The sequence below is a fragment of the Myotis daubentonii genome, chromosome 6 (genome assembly GCF_963259705.1).
Source record: "Myotis daubentonii chromosome 6, mMyoDau2.1, whole genome shotgun sequence".
Classification (NCBI taxonomy): domain Eukaryota; kingdom Metazoa; phylum Chordata; class Mammalia; order Chiroptera; family Vespertilionidae; genus Myotis; species Myotis daubentonii.
This window is the reverse complement of record NC_081845.1, coordinates 86,870,363-86,889,422: the sequence shown is the minus strand read 5'-3', so window position 1 is coordinate 86,889,422 and position 19,060 is coordinate 86,870,363. Positions and strand designations below refer to the sequence as shown.

The window sequence follows — 19,060 nt, the reverse complement described above, 5'->3', positions numbered from 1 at the left end:
CTGCACTTCCTGTCATCCTGCCAAGTGCTGGTGGGTTTTCCCCGCACACCCCCACCCCTCAGGGTCTGGAGAATAAGGCCAGTCTCCTCCTTCCTCGTAAGCATCGCTTCCACCCTTTCTCTTCTTCCCCTCAAAATGCCAGTCCCTTCGAAGCCATGTCCGACTCCACCCCTCCATGTACTCCTCCTTGTTGCCATTATTCACTAGTGACTTCACGTGAGTCTCAAAGCATCGCTCAGGGACAGCCTGAGGTGGAGAGCTGACCGTCCCACACGCTGGCCTCAAAGATCCTCATCTCCTTAGTTCCAAGAAGCTCTCCCTCCATCCCACACAGGCCTCCCATCGCTGAGGTCCGGCCCGCAGCTGCAGCACCTGGGAGCTTGTTAGACATGCGAATGCCCAGGCCCCACTTGGCCTACCGAATCAGGAACTCGGGGTGGGCCCAGCCACCTGTTTAAGCCCTCCAGGTCTTTCCAGTGCACACAGTTTAGGAACCATTCCTGGGCCTTGCTATCAGGCACTTCTGTCCCGCCTCCGAGACATTCGAACAGCATCACCTCTCCTTCCAGCTCACGTATCCTAACACCTGCACTCCAACAAGTCACCAGCCGCATTGAGACTCGCAACCTATTGATCTTGTATTTTTTAAAACATCTGTCACCTCGCTTATATCCCACTTTCCTCTTGTCCTTACCCTCGGCCTGACGCACCTGACGTTTCCTTGCCATGACCCTGACCTTTGCACCCCTCTCTCCCTCTAACTGCTCACTTGGCAAAACCTGACCCTGGCTAAAGCTAACCACTGACTGTGCTAACACCTCGCCTGCACCCAGGAGGCTGAACACAGAAACAATCATAAAGTCTTGCTGGCCGCACACACATCAAGTAACTGCTTACGCCTCTCGCCGACCTCCCCTCCTCTCCCTGGGATGACTATCCCACACACTTCCCACCCTCAAACCTTCCACCCACTCCCACGTTCAGCTGATGACCTGTCAAGCTTCATATCAGAGAATCAGACACATGAGACAGCCACCTCATCTTCCCACCGGACACACTCCCTGCATCTGAACCACGTGCTCTGCCTCGTCCTGGTTCAGCGGAAGCAGCGTCCCTTCCCCGCTTCTCGCCGGCCAGGTCCTCCACTTGTTTTCAGGCTCAGCTCTCCGCACTTCCTCCCCACAGCGATTCCTTTCTCTTCTGCATCCTGCTTTTCCTTCTCTAATGGATCATCCTCATCTGAAGACAAGCTGTAGTATCACCATTAATAAGAGAAAGTCAAACAACAAAAATCCTTCCGACGCCACATTCAGGGTCCTATTACCACCTGCATGGGCCTACACACTGTACCTTCATGGGTCACAAGATAAATATGGAATAAATAAGTATTACATACGTAAATATTTAAAATATTTTATCACTCATTGGTATAAAGATGAATATAATCCAGCCCAGCCCAGACTGGATTAAATTCATCCTTCTGATTTTGAAAAAAAATGACAACACTTAAAAAGAAATGTAAAATATTGTGGTCCTTTGGCACTCTGGATCCCTAGATCCACTGGCCCTGCCCGCCATCCCCTCCACCCGCTGTCCTAATTTTGGCTTCTCTTACAACAAAACCCTCTGTGGCAGATCTGTTTTTCAAAAACGCCACAGCAACAGATCTGGTGTCACGTGTTCCTCCACCAAGGGGCAATCTACTTCTTCTCTTCAACCCAATGGCACTTTGTGGCTACCTCATTGAAGGGGACGGACAGAGGGACACCATGTGACTTCCAAGGCTAGGTCATCAAAGGTGATAGGGTCTAGGCCTGGCTCTCTCAGGACTTGCCCTCAGAACCCAGACGCCATGTTGTCAGGAAGCTCAGGCACATGCAGGGATTCTGGCTGTCAGCCAGGCCCAACCATCAGACTTGTGGGTGAGTGAGTGACTGCAGGCCCAGCCTCCCAGACACCCCAGTTGATACCAAATGGAGCAGACAATGTCCCCGCAGAGCCCTGACCAAATTGCAGATTTGTGTGCAAAGTAAATGTCGTCTTCGCTTTAAGCTACCAAATCTGGGTATTTTTCTAGGGTAACAATAAGTAACTGACCATTCTCAAACCTGTCTTGTGTCCTCATCTTTCTTATTCTCTCCTCAACTTACTCCAATTGGATGCTCGTCCCCATCACTCCATGGACAAGGCTTATACAGGGGTCACCAATGACCTGCTTTCGTTACTCAGCTTGCCAGCAGATTCCTCATGGTTCGCCAAGTGAATTCTTCCTCCAAATACTCAGGTTTCAAGGACCCACACTTGTCTGGTTTCACTCCAACCTCACTGATGGCTCATCGCCTCCATTTTACCAAATCTCTACATGCTTGGGGCTTCCCAGGCCTGTTCTTGGTGCCCTTCTCATCTACCCACATTCTCCCCATCCCCAACATTACGTACCAGTTGTAGGTTGACAGCTTCCACACTTACACCTTCAGCCTGGACTCTCTCCAGAACTCAGATTCGTGAACTCAGCCGCCTACTGGACATCTATCCTCAGATGGCAAACTCAGCAAGGCCAAGGCCAAACTACTTATTTTCTTCCCAAATCCCTTCTCAACTGTAGTCATGGCATCACCATTTACCCAGTTGCTTAGGTCAAAACCTAGATGTCATTCTTGACATCTAGATCTCATTTCTATCTATTAGTAGGTCATTCCATCAGCTCCACTTCTAAACTATATTCTGAATCAACCACTTTTCATCACCTCCACTACAACTCCAGTCCAGGCCATATCCTCTCACCTGGGCCACTGCAGAAGGCCCTAACCAGTCTTCCTGCCCCCTCCTGACAACTCCCTCCTCACAGTCCCTACCCAGCAGCCAGAGTAGTGTGTTCTAAGGCATAAATCTGATCCTACCACTCGTCTACTCCAAACCCTCCAATGGCTTGCCATTGCACTCAGAATAAAACCCATACTGCTCCCCATGGCCATGACGCATTATATCATCTGCCCCTGCCTGCTGTGGTCATGTTCCTCTGTCCCTGTCTGCTGACACACCAAGCTCACTGGGTCTTAGCACTGACTGGTCCTGCTGCTTGGACTGCTCTCCCCTCAGGTCTTCACATGGCTGCCTCCTTGTGAAGGAATTCTGACATTATCTTACTTCATTTTCTTCATAGTGTTTAACTACAGCAGAAACTATCTTATTTTTTTCCTTATTATGTCCTCCCCATAGAGTCTAAGATGCTTGAGGAGGGGGACTTCACCCCGTACACCATGCAATTCCCAATGCCTAGGACAGTGCTTGGCACATACAAGAAACTCAGACACTTGTTGAGTAACTGAGCGAAGTGCATGACACACAGTTAGTGTTGAATTAATGGGAGCTATTAGTCCTTAATTTTGCAAGACAACTCCTCTTGACTCCTTTGAGTGCCTGGGTTAGCAGGTATTTATCGATGTGAAAGATAATGGGCCTTTAGAACTAGAAGAGGCCTTGAAGATCCTGCTCAGTGATTTCCACCTTTCTCCATCTCATCACACCTAAAGGCATGTGCCCATCAGTGGCTGTGGCTGTGAACCAACAGTGACTCAACTGGCTCAGTGTGAAGATGGTGTCATCCCTGAACATCTCTTCGTATTTATGGATATTTAAGCAAAATTGAGGAGTGATTAAAGGACATTAAAAAATTGTATGAATGAGATATCACTTGATTTAGACTCTGGCTAAAGAATCTAAAATTCAATTGGCTTTTCATGTGGGTCAGTTGACCATGACCTGCCCCATTAATACGCTGAGCTGTTGAAGTATAAATATATCATTTCAAAGAGGATTAGGACTCCACAGAGAGAAATGATAGCTTAAAGCGAGTAATAATAGTAAGGATTTAAGGAGGGCAGGGCTAGGAATTGGACGGGGATTTGCAGAGAACCCGGGGGTTCGAAGGCAGTCGGCCATAAGCTCGGCTCCAGGTATAAGAAATGCTTGAGCCATAGACCTGGTCTGCTGAGCCCTAGCTGGGCCTGGCCCCAAGCTACTGCAAATAACCTCCATGTGGTTCTTGTGACCCCGTGGGACCCTCCGTGATGCAGCCTAAACTCTTGTGCTGCCCCTCACACCCTGTGGACCTTGAGACCACAGGGATCAGAATCCCACTGTGTATTATACTTTTTATCTTTATTCAGATCACATTTACATCTTTTATGCCTTAGATTCCCCCACTCCCAGTTGATCATTAGGGGAAACACTTAGGGGAAATAAGTACGTTCTGCCAATGTGAAAGGGGAAATAAATCTGGGCTTTAGGTTTGAATATTCTGAGTACCTCCTACTCTTTAAAAAATAGGTTTGGGGCTGTCCCTGTCACGAATCTGAACTCATACAAATCCGCTTCACCCTTTTTGCCTCAGCTTTATCTGTAAACTGAAAGGATACTGAATGGGGAAGTCAGAACTTGGTTTTCTGTCCTGGAAAATGGGGGTAATAACAGTAACTACTTTATTGGGTTGTTATAAAGATGAAATGAGAATATCTGTGACTATGTAAAATGCTTGGCATAACGTATGGCGGTGATTACAATGCACATTACATGCTTTCTCAGCTAAATTAACCTTCACAGCCCTTCCAGCTGGTATCTAAACCGTGCAGTGCACAAGCATCTGGGGTGCCATCGGATTTGCACTCCATCTAGTGATAACTATTGTTCACTCATGTCTATACTTACTCGGAACTGTGAGGTGTTCTATAAGTTACCTAATTTAATACTCCTACCTTAATGAGGAGGCAATGTTTTCTACATTTTACTCAGGAGTAAATTGAGGCTCTGACAGGATTAACTATCTTGCCCAAGTTTATTGCAGTTAGTGGGTTTGAACTCTTATCTGACGCAGACCTGTCTGACTCCAAAGTTCATGTTTTCTCTACTCTGCTACTCATTAGTGCTGCAGTAAAACTGAATGTAGGGAAGGAGGCATGGCAGCTGACAGACAGAAATGCTAAGAAATTAGATGCCTTCGTTAAAACAATTGCTTTCTGTGTACTGTGGTCTGTGTAAGGTGACCAAAGGAACACATAAGTAATTCTTTGAAAGCACTGAAACTAGGCACCAAACAAGTCTAATTTGTAGAGTTCTATCAATAATTTCAAACAGACCATATTATTATTTTGTTTAATATGAAAAGGAAATATATTTCAGATTAGAGGAAGCAACAGTGAACTCAGGGCTACCTCTCAATAATGTCACTTTGTACCTGCCTTCAGGTTCATTCTACCATCAGGTCCCATTTTCTCTCACCACCTCCCATCCCCGCTGTGGACAGACAGTGAGACTTGGGCAGTAATTCTAAGTTTTAGAATATGCATTTTACATGGGAGATTCAAAAAAACAACACTGTCTCAGCCTACCAGGATAAAGAAATTACCTTGTTTATATCAAGAAGTAGGTTTCACACCAATCAGAAAGGATATATGCACCCCTATGTTCATAGCAGCACAATTCACCATAGCTAAGATCTGGAAACAGCCTAAGTGCCCATCAGTAGATGAATGGATTAGAAAACTGTGGTACATCTACACGATGGAATACTATGCTGCTGTAAAAAGGAAGGAACTCTTACCATTTGCAACGTCATGGATGGAACTGGAGAGCATTATGCTAAGTGAAATAAGCCAGTCAATAAAGGAAAAATACCACATGATCTCACTCATTCATGGACAATAGAGACCATTATAAACTTTTGAACAATAATAGATACAGAGGCAGAGCTGCCTCAAACAGATTGTCAAACTGCAGCGGGAAGGCCGGGGAGGGTTGGGGGGCAGGAGGTAGGGGGGTAAGAGATCAACTAAAGGACTTGTATGCATGCATATAAGCATAACCAATGGACGTAAGACACTGGGTGATAGGGGAGGCTAGGGGACTGTCTAGGGCGGGGGGATAAAATGGATACATATGTAATACCCTTTGTAATACTTTAAGCAATTAAAAAAAAAAAAAAAAAAAAAAAAAAAAAAAAAAAAAAAAGGACAGAAATCAGGGCAGCTGTGGGGTTCCAGGAAGCAAGAACTAGTACAGTGGTGTCTTTGAGACACAAACTAAAAGAATTTCAAAAAAAAAAAAAAAAAAAAAGTAGGTTTCAAATACTTTTGTCACAAAAGTATCACTACTTTTTGTCACGTGTATAGTTAATTTGCATATTTATCTTAAAAAAAGATTTTAATATATAATTTGAAGTGCCAACCTGAGTAATCTGGTTTACGGGTTAATTGAAAATGAAAACAGTCGGACTCGGATGCACCCCTTTAGCTCACAGTGAGTCACTGGAGCTGAGTGTGCATAAATCATCCTATCATACTACAGTGATTAATATTATCTAAAAACACATACAAAAAAGCTGTATTTATTTTTAAAGAATTAAAGTTCAAATGGCTCACAAATTGCTGCTTTGCTAGATATAATTACCATTATATTGCTCTTGTTTTATTGACTAGTTCTTAATCCTGAGGCTTATACCTGCTTATACCCGAGATAAGCATGCTTTAGGCATTTGTGAATGGCAGTCAACAACTGAGCTGAGAAGGGAAGGAGGCTACAAGGCTGTAATTCTTTTCATGTTAATGACAGTAACGTAAGTCTGATACATAAGCAGTATGCATTCAAAACACCGATACCTGATAGCAGGTAAGGAAGAGAGAAGAGGAATTCCAGTGCAAGGGGGAAAAACTGAGACGACATAACTACTCCAAAGATGTGAAGAAAACGACAAAAGACGAGGCCCTGGTTCTGCTGTAAAAAGGAAACGAATCACTCCCTGGGGGTTGCGCCATCAACAGCTTCAGCCCGTTGCAGCCCTGCTTCTTTCGGGGCTTTAAGCTCTATCTAATTTCATGGAAAGGAGACATCCCCAAACAAAAGACCGCCGTTACCCAGGGAGAGGCCTTCTTATCAGCGAGGAACTTAATAAGGAAAATAGTTTGTGCCTTGCACGATTTTCAAAGGCTGCTATTTCTATTCAATTTTTGGTAAGGTAATAAAATAAGAGCCCGTTGAATGAATGAATGACAGGATGGGTGAAATGATACAGTGGTAATGTCTTGAGAGCTTAAATTCCATTACAGTGACCCTTTTAGGCAGCCCTGCAGGGTCTGGGCCACTAGAAGGTGCAGTGTATGCCTCAAGTGTGCTTGGTCTGCTGCAAAGTATATTCATTTTCAATAATGGAGAGCTTAAATGAGGTCAAATTTGGAGGTCATCACCCCTGAACAAACAACTATATGCTGGCCTGTTCTAGAGTATCAAAAACTTCAATTGCTCAGTGTTAAATTAATCAAATTAACCAAAGGTTCCTTCTAGGTCAGCGGTTCTCAACTTGTGGGTCATGACCCCTTTGGCGGTCGAACAACCCTTTCACAGGGGTCGCCTAAGACCATCCTTCATATCAGATATTTACATTACGATTCGTAACAGTAGCAACATTACAGTTATGAAGTAGCAACGAAAATAATTTTATGGTTGGGTCACAACATGAGGAACTGCATTTAAAGGGCCAGAAGGTTGAGAACCACTGTTCTAGGAATTTCTAAAGAAAAAAATGTATGTGAGCAATATTTCAAATATTCACTTTCAGATGAATGATACGATGTAAATTAAACTTAGTACAAACTAATAATTGAACAACAGCAGAATAAAACATAAATAGACTCCTTTGGTACATGGTCAAAACGGTTTACTCACATTTGGTAAAATCAGAACTGAAATGACGACATGTATAAAAGGACAGATAAAGTGGCTCTTCCACTGTAGTCCATTGTATCCTTAATGCTCCATCCCCTGCTGCCCATGATCAGGACATGTGGACTCAACAGTGAACCGTCTCAACTGGCAGCACTCTCCCCTTGAGCCCACGTGGCTGCCCACCCGCATTCAAAAGCCCACACAACTAGTCCCTGAGCCTTTATGACTTGCTTTCTTCCTTTTCCTCGGGTATCTTTTCCCAGATGGGCTCCTTGATGTGTTCTGGTAACCGTTCTAATTTTGTCTAAAAAGAGAAAAATAGAACTATAATATAATGTGGACTTAACTGAACCCTTTGGCCACAAAATAGATTAGTTTTGTCCCCTTAAATCCTCTTGACTTCTTTTACCTCCCAGCCCCTGCTTGCCACCACTGCCCTTCCCCCATACCTCTCTCACCTTTTTGTAGGCTTTGAAAACAGAGAGAAGAAAACTTGATGGTATATAGAACTCTGATACATATAATCTATTTGATCTTCAGTGATCTCTAGGGGCTGCCACCTAATGTGGTCCCCATGTCTGGACAACTACTGGGAGGGAGGGAGACTTCGGAGGTGGCTCGGGGAGGATGTGGAGACCCCAATCACTGTGGCAATTCTGCCTCCAGGTCTGCCACAGGTCCTCCCCTCCACTCAGTGGGCCAGGACCAGGCTGCAATCCTATATAATAAAAGGGTAATATGCAAATCGACCAAACGGTGGAATGTCCGGTCGCTATGATGCGCACTGACCACTACGGGGCAGATGCTCAACACAGGAGCTGCTCCCTGGTGGTTAGTGTGCTCCCACAGGGGGAGCGCCGCTCAGCCACAAGTTGGGCGACAGCTGGCAAATGCAGCGGTGGCGGCAAGAGCCTCTCCTGCCTCTGTGGCTCACTAAGGATGTCCAACTGATGGCTTAGGCCTGCTCTCTGTGAGGAGCCTAAGCCATCAGCTGGACAACCCCTGAGGGCTCCTGGACTGCGAAAGGGTGCAGGCTGGGCTGAGGGACACCCCCCCATGCCAGTGAACGAATGTCGTGCACTGGGCCTCTAGTGTATTACAACAATACAGATTGTTGGGAAGGTCATCAAAAAGACATGACTGCCTGTTTGACCTGTGAGCTGAACCTGGGCAATCAAAGGCTCCTTGCCTCCTCCCCTGTGTTTTGGAATGTGTGTTCTGCTGCCTTCCCTGCTCCCAGAACCTGCTCCAAGGATACAGGTTTGAATAGAAATGTGGTATTGAGACTATCTGGACTGGGTACATGACTGACCCAGTTAAGGTCTCCTGGGTATGTGAATGACCCAAGTTGGGGCCTCTGTATAATTTTTAAGATTTGGCAGGTGCATGCAGAAAGCAAACTGTCTGGCACCTGCCCATGACAAAGCTAGTGAGTAAGTTCTCCTGCTTATTAAACCTGCCACCTACCACTTGGAGTGGTCTGCCTCTCTGTGCTCTCTCCTTGCCTCCGCATCCAGGGGAGGTTTCAGATTACACCTGGGAGCTCCCCACACACACTACCCCCAATAGAGGTAGAAATTAAAGTCATACCTTTGTAACTTCCATGGCAACTCCTTCAGGTAAGTTTCGCTGAATGTATTCCAAGTAGACATCTGCTGTACTTCCAGTTAGATGTTTTAGCTGAAATTTCAAACATGAAATTGGTTCATACTCTGCTGTTAGAGTAGAAATTTTAAAGTTTTATTGGTAAAAGTGGTAGAGCCTTTTCTTCCTCTATGGAATCTACACAGAATCCAAACTTTGAAAGCCCCGTAGCTCCTCTGGTGGAACTGAATGGGGAGCACGGCCCCGAAGCACCCTCCTCCCGATGTCTGGAAGCCAGAGCTGCACGGAACCCAGCTGGCCAGCAGATATCAGAGCAGTATAGTCACAAGACAACTTAACACACAACACAGAAGGACACAGGCTAGAGCAGTGATGGCGAACCTTTTGAGCTCGGCGTGTCAGCATTTTGAAAAACCCTAACTTAACTCTGGTGCCGTGCCACATATAGAAATTTTTTTATATTTGCAACCATAATAAAACAAAGACTTATATTTTTGATATTTATTTTATATATTTAAATGCCATTTAACAAAGAAAAATCATTTAACAAAGAAAAATCAACCAAAAAAATGAGTTGACACGCGTGTCACAGGTTCACCATCACTGGACTAGATGGTAAGAGTTAGCATGAGATGTTCTACATGCTTCATGCTGAAGTGTTTCTGTTGGACATGGGTGCATACAATTTTGGTGTTTTTTTTCCATTTAAGGGTGGAACTACATCTTAATATTTGTACCCTCAATGTCTAGTATAGCGCTTCCAATGTAAAAGATGCACAGTTGTTTTAATAACATGTATAGATCATTTACTACGTGACGAAGTATTCCCAGTGTTTTAGATAAATACCTCATTTAATGCTCACATAACCTAGGAGATGGGTACCATTATTATTCCCATTTTGTAGGTAAAGAATTGAGGCACAAGGCATACAGCTAGTAAGTGCCAGGACTAGGACCTGGCTGCCTGACTCCAGAACCCATGCACTCCTTAACCACAAGACTATGTCAACCCTAGTGGATGCACAAATGAATAAGGTGAATGAAAAATCGTAATGCTGCCCCTCACAGACATGGGAAATCCAGGAAGCATGTGAGAATTATTAGACCTGGGTAAAAATTTAACTAGAATTTTTGAAAAGCAAGCAAAATTATTCTAATGCTATCTTATTGTATAAAACTTAGTCAGCTGCCCTAGCTGGTTTGGCTAAGTGGATAGAGACAGCGTCGGCCTGTGCAGACTGAAGGATCCCAGGTTCATTTCTGGTTAAGGGCACATGCCCGGGTTGTGGGCTCCATCCCCGGTGGGGGGCATGCAGGAGGTGGCTGATCAATGATTCTCTCTTATCATTGGTGTTTCTATCGCTCTCTCCTTCTCCCTTCCTCTCTGAAATCAATAAAAATATATTTAAAAAAAATAGTCAACTCCCTAGCCGGTTTGGCTCAGTGCTTAGTGTCGGCCCACGGACTGAAGGGTCACGGGTTTGATTCCAGGCAAAGTTACGTACTTCAGTTGCAGGCTGATCCCTGTCTGCGTGAGGCAACCAATCGATGTTTCTCTCTGTCTCTCTGCCTCCTTTCCACTCTCTCTAAAAATCAATGGGAAGAATATCCTCGGTGAGGGTTAACAAACAAAAAGTACTGCTTGTATGGTTGGATCTGTTGCTCTGAGAAATACAAATTGTTCTAGGGGTAATCAAATTTTTAAAAAATTAAAATAAATTAGTTAGCATCATCTGCATTATTAAGCTGAAGTAGAGCTATTCTAAAGGATGGCTTTATTTGAGTTTGATTTTCCTGTCTGTTGCTCCCATAAACACAAAAGGTCTTTTACCATCTCTGCAACCATTAGCATGAACTGACTAAAAGGAAGTCAGCCAATGTGAAAGTAAAGTTATGGTAGTATGAAATGGGGCATTTCAAAAATACCTGAATATCTGAAATAAACTCACCTCTAAGCATCTGTAAAGTGTTCTCATTTCATACTGAACTCTGTGCTTCTTGAAAATATGCACTGATTTGAGAAGAGTAAATCGCTCTATTTTCCTTGGAGGTTCATGTCTGAAAGTTAATGGGCAAAACAACAAGCTTAAGCTAAGTGATGATAAAACCTTAGTCAGTGATATCAAAGCACGATCCCACAATTTTGTAGGTCAGGTTCATGCTCAATTACAGGCATTAACTACTATTTACAGACTTCTACTTGTCAGGACTGTCATCTATGCTTAACAACTGATGTCATAAAGCTCAGGACAAAATAAACACCTTGGACAGCAACACAAACATTTTTTTCCCACAGCCCAAAATTGAGCCTTGGCATGCAAGTGCACGCACCCTCAAACACACACACACACCCACACCCACACACCCCTCCAGCTTTTGCAGCCCTGAAGTCCCTTACTGACCAAATATACGAACTGTGAAAAGCAACACCCGTGTGATGGGCACAGTGGTAATGTCTGCTGTATCTGTTATTTTAGGGAACATTTATAGATAACCCAACCCATAATCATAAAACTATAGTCTGTTACGGAAAACGTGGATTCATTGTGTTTTGTAAAGAGGCGGACAGACTGGCAAAGCCCCAAATGGGCCTTGTTCTACATCAGGAGCAGGAGACAAGACAAAGGAGGTGGTTACACTTGACCCTGCAGTGACTTCAGGGCCATATGAAGCTCACCTTGCTCAGGCATGAAATTACTGGGTGAATGGTGTTTCTCAGGGCAGTTTTGAAACAATGAATATATCAGCCAAAGAGTATCAAATCAAAGGATCTATAAAAGGACTGCTTGCCCACCTAACTGCCTCCCTGCCCCATCGCGATCCCAGGCATGAGGGCTTCTTGGATCTCCTGTCTATGAAATTTGTAGAGAAAGGATTTCCTTCATTTTCCTGGTTCACTCATTCTAGTATTTAAACATTCTAGAAGACAGGAGGGATGATCCTGCTTAGGATAATAGGACAAAGCTACACCCTACCTAGCATGAGTTCTATTCCATTCTAAGGGCTCACACTTGGCTGGAATCAGCACCATTTTCTGGCTGATCATGTTACAACTGACAGGTCAGATTAGGAAAGATTATACTTACACTTCAATAGAGATACCAAGTTCTTTAGCAGCAAGCACGGCAAAATATTCGTAACTGTCCAACACAGCCTTATCATGGCCTTTTACTAAAACTGACAGGCGCTTATACAATGTGTCTGGTTCATCAGAAATAGTTATCTACAATTTTGAAATAAAAAAGGAAAGGTTCATTTGTGGCTCCTCTAATATTTGCAACTAAAATATTTAATATATTATCCTCACTCAATTGAGCAACTTCAGAGTTTAGTAATAAATGGGGAGAAAAATGCCATGTAACATTTTAACACTATAAGCTTAAGTATCTAATTACTATCACATTCAGATCTGCACAATGACCCTTAGAATCTGTTAAAATGCAGTTTGAATCAAAGGGACTTTCAAGGCAACAAAATCACTAATGGAACCTTCTAACTTAAGAGTTATTGAGCCCCAGATTCACAATGGGAAAGGATTTTGGGGTTTGTTAACAAAAGCAGCCTGGTCAGAAGACCTGGATTAAGAATTAAACTCTGCTACTTCTAGCTAAATGACAATGGGCAAGTCATATAATCTCACTGCACTTTAGTTTTCTCATATATAAAACAGAATACTGATGCTACAGTTCACAGCATTTCATTAGAGAATAAGAGAAAACAGATTAAAGTGTTTATAAATGATAAAACATCCTATATAATAAAAGCGTAATATGCAAATTGACTGAACGGCATAATGACCGTCAGCAGGGGGTGGGGCTGGGGAGCAGGAAGCCAGCGGTAGAGGGGCGATGGGGGGGGTGGGGGGGGGCAGGGCCAGCTGCTCACCAGCAGGCACCCGACTCCTGATCAGCCCGCCCTGGTCACCTCCTGCAGAGGGAGGCCAGACTGCGGCTTAGGAGGACATCCCCTGAGGGCTCCCGGGCTGTGAGAGGGTGCAGGCCAGGCTAGTTGTTATATAAAGGCGAGTAATTACTATTCATATTCTTTTTTTTTTATGCTCACCTCAGGATATGTTTATTGATTTTTGAGAGGAAGGGACGAGAGAGAAACAGAGAGACAAACACTGATGTGAGAGAGAAACATTAGTTGCCTCCTGTAATGCGCCGACCAAGGATCAAAACCTATAAACTAGGTAATGCCCTGACCTAGAATTGAACCGCAATCTTTTAGTGTGAGGGATGACGCTTCAACAAACTCAGCCACCCCGCAAGGGCCCATTCATATTCTTTATTTTAAAATGTCTTTTTATTAATTTTAGAGATAGAGAAAGGGAGAGGAAAAGGTCAATGAGAGAAACATTGATTAGCTGCCTCCTGCACGCCCCCTACTGGGGATTGAGCCCACAACCCGGGCATGTGCCCTGACTGGGAATCGAACCAGCAACCTCTCTGTGCATGGGACAATGCTCAACCAACTGAGCCACATGGGCCAGGGCCATATTCTTCTTAAAAAATATATTTTTACTGATTTCAGAGAGGAAGGAAGAGGGAGAGAAAAACATCAATGATGAGAATCATTGACTGGCTGCCTCCTGCACACCTCCTACTGGGGACTGAGGTTGCAACCTGGGCATGTGTCCTGATCGGAATCGAACCACAACCTCTTGGTTCTTAGGTCAACACTTAACCTCTGAGCCACACCAGCCGGGGTAGGGCCATAGTCTTTATTAGGCTTTATTCATGGTTTTTCCTGTCATAATAGAAAAATTACTAATTTCTAATTAACATGTTATGATACTGACTGTACATATAACTTCTAACTCTTCCGCCCAAATACTTAAAATCTTAGAAATAATGGGTCCGATGTTTCTTTCTTCCAAGAGGTGAATTACCTTCACTTCATTCATCCATTAAACCAGTAATTTATATTCTAATCCAATGATTCAGGGTTAATTACTTCACCCCTGAAAGGAGATCTACTTACATAATCAGGAAGCTAGACATTCACTCTCAATTACCCCAAACAAGGTTGTTGGAAGAACAGAATATACTGATATCCTATGGCAAAAGTTGGGGGACAAGGGAAGGGGGAATATAGCCCTAAGATGTATTCTTATTGGTTCCTATAGATTTTTTTAAGTTAAGTAATTAATTTATTTTTTGAGAGTGAGTGAGACAGAGAGAAAGAGAAAGAGAAACACTGATTTGTCGTTCCACCTATTTATGGATTCATTAGGTGATTCCTGCATGTGCCCTGACTGGGGATTGAACCATACATACCTTGGCTTATTGGGACAATACCCTAACCGACCAAGCTATCTGGCTAGGGCTCCCTACAAGGTTTTGAACCTGTTAAAAATACTAAAATTCAGGAGATTTCACATAACAATTTATATTTCAGTTTAGCTTGGAAAATTTAGACAATCTGGCATCACTAGGTCTGACTTCTGAACGGCAACAAGTGGCTAGAGTAAGTAGTAGCTGTCTCACCTATCAGGGGCACAGTGGTCATTGTGACCACCCTGTCACTCCTCCTGACAGCCTGGGCCATGCAGGCATCTGAGTTGCAGACCTGAGGTATGTATGTATTGTCATGGAAATATATCCAGTCTCTAATAAGTGAAAAAAATGAAACAGAGTACATTATGTATAGCACAATTCTATTTTGGTGTGCATGTGCCTAGATAGAATGATTGCGTATAGACTAATGTCTAAAAAGATTCATACTAAACTGTAAACTGTTACAGAGGGTTATTTGAGGGGTGGAACTGGAAAAAATGGGACTTTATAAGGATTTCAAAAAATTACAAATAACACAAAAACTGGATTGAAGGAATCATGGCCTTTACTTAAATGAAACAAGGTCATATGCTACTTCTGATTTTACTAGTGTTACTGCTCTCTCTCACCGTCAAGGCCTGGCTCACTGTCTTAAAATGAGAACAAAGACTTGACAGCTACCGGAAACAAATTTTCCTTGAACACATCACGCATTCTGCATCATTAGTTATGACAATTCTTCACATTATTCTGAGTTACAAGCAAAAGACTGCTCACTCCCACCGTTATGTGGGATAAATAATTTATTCTTTTAGAGCTTGCCTGCATACCCTGAAAGAGAACATGAGCACCAGGAACATCAGAGACTACGCGACTCAGGCACACTATGCAATCGCCAGGGATCCAGAACAACATTTTTAGTCATAAAGCACTTGGGAAACAACCCCAAAGGAAATAAGGAAAAGTAATCGCTGACGTGGCTCCCTATGCCAAGATGGAGGGAGCACATACCGCAGGCTTGGTCAAGTCCTTGGGAACATCAACATGTAGGTTTGAAAACTGGACCCACTTCATACTGGAACTGCTGTGTGGAGGGAAAAGGAGAAACCTGAGTAAAACAGCACAAGCGCCCATTTTCTCGTTCAGTGCAGCACATCCAGCTGCATACTTACAGAAGAAAGGCACCATTTTTGGATGTTCTGCTCTTAGAACTGCTTACAGAAAAATCCCTCGAACCCTTAAAAAAAAAAAGGGGGAACATATAAGAATTAAAGTCAATCCCCAAACCATTCATAGTTTCCACTAAAAAAATCAAAAGATGTATGGTGTTTCAAATAAAGAGCTATCTCATTATTTCTGATGAAGATATTGGATAACTAAAATGCCAAATTAGATTTTATTAAAAAAAGAGACAATAGTAGTATTGATAATCAAAAGGGACTCTCCAATACTAGAGAACCTACATAGTTTAAAGCTTAGGAGAAAATTTTAAAAACAAGTAATTCTCACATTAAAATAACAGCTATAAATTAAATTTGTAGACTTCAAAGAAAAAATATGGCTTAATTTCCCCATTATTTTTTACAGATTAAATGTAATTCAACATAATACTTATTTGCCTCAATACTTTTGAACAAAAACGTCTTTATAATTTATTAAATAGGGTTGAAATAAGAATTTGGAAGTACACTTCTTTTGAAGCTTTTACACATCTTTTCTAGCATATGTATTTCTTGGCTTGGCGGGGACTACTAGCTTATAAACAGAAATATACACTGAAACTGACATCCATTTACACCATGACTGTGCCTCATAACTCAACAATCCAGCTTTTCCAATTCCTTTATTGTCAGCTCCCCCTAGTGGATCAAAACTTCTAGTTGAAGGAAACGTGGTACTGTATATATTTAATTTGCCATCTGTTTTTCCTTTAAGCTTTCCTGAGATTTAAATACAGATCTTGTAACACAGAAAGCCACACCTGAAACCTACATGATCCTATTAACCAATGTCACCCCAATAAACTTAATTTAAAAAGTGTAACCCAAGAAGCTGGAAGCATGCTAGGATCCTTAAAACTACTCTGAAGATGAGAATAACTGTTTAGCACAAGTGAAGTTTTATTGTAACAACTGAAGGTCATCTAAAGAAAGATAAATATCACATGATCTTACTCATTTGTGGAATATAATGAACAACATAAACTGATGAACAAAAACAGATCCAGAGACAGAAGCATCGATCAGACCGTCAAACCTCAGAGGGAAGGTAGGGGAGGGTGGGGGTAAGGGGGAGAGATCAACCAAAGGACTTGTATGCAAGCATATAAGCCCAACCAATGGGCACTGACACCAGGGGGGTGAGGGCATGAGTGGGGTGGGGGGCAGGGGGGAGGGATAAGCACACATATGTATTACCTTAACCAATAAAGAAAAAAAACCTACTCTGAAGATGAGAATAACTGTTTAGCACAAGTGAAGTTTAATGACAACAACTGAAGGCCATCTAAATATGTTAAAAGGCCTATTCTTAGTTTATGGTCCTGCTTCCCCTCTTAACCCAAGATGGAAGCAAATTAAGTATTTTATTTAATATAAATAAATGTTATTTAAGATTCTCCCTTGGATCGGGGAAAGACAAAACGAGGAGGCAATCAGGTACAACAGCAGGTAGGAGGAGGTAAGCGCCATTCTTCACCCATGGCCACACAGGAAGCTCCCTCCCCACCTGTCTGCCAGGGACCCCCTGACTCAGCTGTACACCCGCCACTTCCATTCTCCCAGTATCAACCTCCGCTTTTACTTCCTTATGTTTTAAACGTATTGATTTTTGGGGACAGCGAGGATGGGAGGAGAGAGAGTAATATCACTGACTGTCCCACTTACGCATTCACTGGTGGATTCTTGCAGGCGCCCCGACTGGGATCGAACCCAAACCCTGGGACCAGCTCCCACCGACGGGGCTCCCGGCCAGGGCCAACACCCCTGCTGCCGAGAGCTGGGGGCGAGGCGCTGTTACAGCCAAAATTAACCTTCGAAAGTTCTGTTTTCTTTTTGAGGAGGTTAAAGGGCACCTGGGTAAGTGTCTTGGTTCAACATTTCAACCTCTCACACCACCAGTCTGGTCTAAGAACAGTGGTTCTCAAAGTGTGCCGTGTGGGACCCCTGCCCTGCGGACCCCGGCACACCCTCGGGGGCCGGGAGGCGGAGCGACTCCACGGTAACACTGCGGCTTCCAGGCGCCTTCACCCTCCTTCCTTCACCCGGAGCGGTTCAGGGGCCGAGTGACGGCGGAGTGAACGCAGGGGCAGCCGCGCGGCTCCAGCCGTCTCCCGTTCAGCCAGACATTAGAGAGATTTGGGAAAACATCAAACAGCGGCCAGTCGTCTCACCCTCACTGACTGCTTTGGGAAATTTAACTACTGTCACAAATATGTCCGTTAGGCTAACATGTGAGGAGCGTACTGGTGTTATTTTTCAAGGCGTAAGCACTTTTCGGATCCTGTTTTATTTTCGAATAAGCGAAATACATATCGATAGCCAAGACCCACAAAAACCAGTTGTCCGGAGCCGACCTTTTTTAGGGTGTAAAGGGGGGGCCGAGGCCCCAAACCTCGAGGGCCGCTGCTTAAGCTGTTGCTTCTCCAGGGAACCTCGCGGAGCCTATGTCCCCCAACCCCCCCACCCCCGACCTGCGTGACCGGCGCTAAACCTCAGAACCGAGGCCGGAGGGGAGCGTCTCCATTCAGTCCCCCGGGAGAATCGAGACCTCAGCCCCGAACTGTCTCCAGGCGAGTTTCCTGTCTTCGGAGCCTCGGTTTATTTTGCAAACATAAAAGCGGAGGCAGTTGGAATGTATGATGTTCAACATCCTTTCCAGCTCTGCCATTCTTTTTGTTCCTGCCTTTGCCCTGACTCCTGTTTTATCCCGTGCGAGAATTCGAGGTAAAACCAACCCCCTTCTTGCTACCATCCTGCAAACGAGCCGAGATGCGGGATAAAATCGGGGAAGGCTCCTGGTGGCCGGAACGACGGCTGTCAGACAGACTGAGGGGCAACTGTCCCTGCGGGCCCGCCTAGTCCCCCCAGCCTGCCCGGTACCTGCCTGCCAGAGACGCCGGCACCAGGCCCCCAGCGCTGCTCGCGCCGCCATCTTGCCGTCGGCGTCCCAGGATCGCTTCCGGGTCACAGTGCGTCCTCGACCATAGAGTTCCGCAACAGGAGAGAGTGTACCCTCTGTTCCGGCACCGGAACGACCATAGAGATAGAATTCCGTGCTTTTTAAGGGCGCGACTGAGCGTGCAGGTGGCTTCCCGGCCCGGGACCCGAGCTCGGTGAGGTCCCTTCAGCCCATTTGTAGATCGTTACCAAGGTCCCGCAGTGTTTTCCTCTACAAATCGTTTTTTGTCCTGTGTGGTTCCTATTCTTTAGAGGCAAACAAAAACACGTGCTTGGAAAAAA

General features: G+C 44.2%; 1 protein-coding gene across 2 annotated transcripts; it reads right to left on the bottom strand.

Moving 5' to 3' along the window:
- Positions 1-7,695: 7,695 nt before the first annotated feature.
- Positions 7,696-18,825, bottom strand: MRPS10 (mitochondrial ribosomal protein S10). 2 transcript variants are annotated; one of them, XM_059701687.1, is made up of 7 exons: positions 18,705-18,825; positions 15,773-15,837; positions 15,612-15,681; positions 12,408-12,544; positions 11,271-11,379; positions 9,307-9,396; positions 7,696-8,020 (listed from the first exon to the last, which is right to left on the bottom strand). In XM_059701687.1, exons 1-7 carry the CDS (start codon positions 18,750-18,752, stop codon positions 7,937-7,939), a joined length of 603 nt encoding a protein of 200 aa, XP_059557670.1. In that variant the 5' UTR covers positions 18,753-18,825; the 3' UTR covers positions 7,696-7,936. The 2 variants fall into 2 exon arrangements, with proteins under 2 accessions (XP_059557670.1, XP_059557669.1); XM_059701686.1 differs by having other exon boundaries at positions 15,612-15,684; positions 18,705-18,824.
- Between the last annotated feature and the right edge of the window lie 235 nt (positions 18,826-19,060).

What these genes read in the sequence shown, in the direction of transcription:
- MRPS10 (XM_059701686.1), bottom strand. Translation starts at nt 18,752, where the DNA reads ATGGCGGCGCGAGCAGCGCTGGGGGCCTGGTGCCGGCGTCTCTGGCAG. An exon ending in GGTGCCGGCGTCTCTGGCAG is followed by an intron (nt 15,838 to 18,704) that starts GCAGGTACCGGG and finishes TTTTTTTTTAAG; the next exon opens with GGTTCGAGGGATTTTTCTGT. An exon ending in AAAAATGGTGCCTTTCTTCT is followed by an intron (nt 15,685 to 15,772) that starts GTAAGTATGCAG and finishes CCCTCCACACAG; the next exon opens with CAGTTCCAGTATGAAGTGGG.